The 408-nt window shown below is 67.4% G+C and overlaps 1 protein-coding gene across 1 annotated transcript in view; it reads left to right on the top strand.

Moving 5' to 3' along the window:
- The first annotated feature begins 6 nt into the window (after positions 1-6).
- PHLDA2 (pleckstrin homology-like domain, family A, member 2) overlaps positions 7-408 on the top strand; it is a 1,866-nt gene continuing 1,464 nt past the window's right edge. The window contains exon 1 of the mRNA XM_011930156.1: positions 7-408. Within this exon, the coding sequence (XP_011785546.1) occupies positions 80-408 (329 nt within the window). The 5' untranslated portion in view covers positions 7-79.

Here is a 408-nt window from a genome sequence, read left to right as displayed (position 1 = left end):
CCACGAGGAGCAGATCCGGCGCCGCCGCCGCCCAAGTTGCCTCTCGCGTTGCCGCTCCCAGTCCTACGCCCGGCACGACATGAAGTCCCCCGACGAGGTGCTACGCGAGGGCGAGCTGGAGAAGCGCAGCGACAGCCTCTTCCAGCTATGGAAGAAGAAGCGCGGCGTGCTCACCTCCGACCGCCTGAGCCTGTTCCCCGCCAGCCCCCGCGCGCGCCCCAAGGAGCTGCGCTTCCACTCCATCCTCAAGGTGGACTGCGTGGAGCGCACCGGCAAGTACGTGTACTTCACCATCGTCACCACCGACCACAAGGAGATCGACTTCCGCTGCGCGGGCGAGAGCTGCTGGAACGCGGCCATCGCGCTGGCGCTCATCGATTTCCAGAACCGCCGCGCCCTGCAGGACTT

This window comes from Colobus angolensis, unplaced genomic scaffold (genome assembly GCF_000951035.1).
Source record: "Colobus angolensis palliatus isolate OR3802 unplaced genomic scaffold, Cang.pa_1.0 Scaffold84, whole genome shotgun sequence".
In the NCBI taxonomy this organism is placed as follows: Eukaryota; Metazoa; Chordata; class Mammalia; order Primates; family Cercopithecidae; genus Colobus; species Colobus angolensis.
Note: the sequence above shows the minus strand (reverse complement) of the source record. Positions and strands in the feature narration are given on the sequence as shown.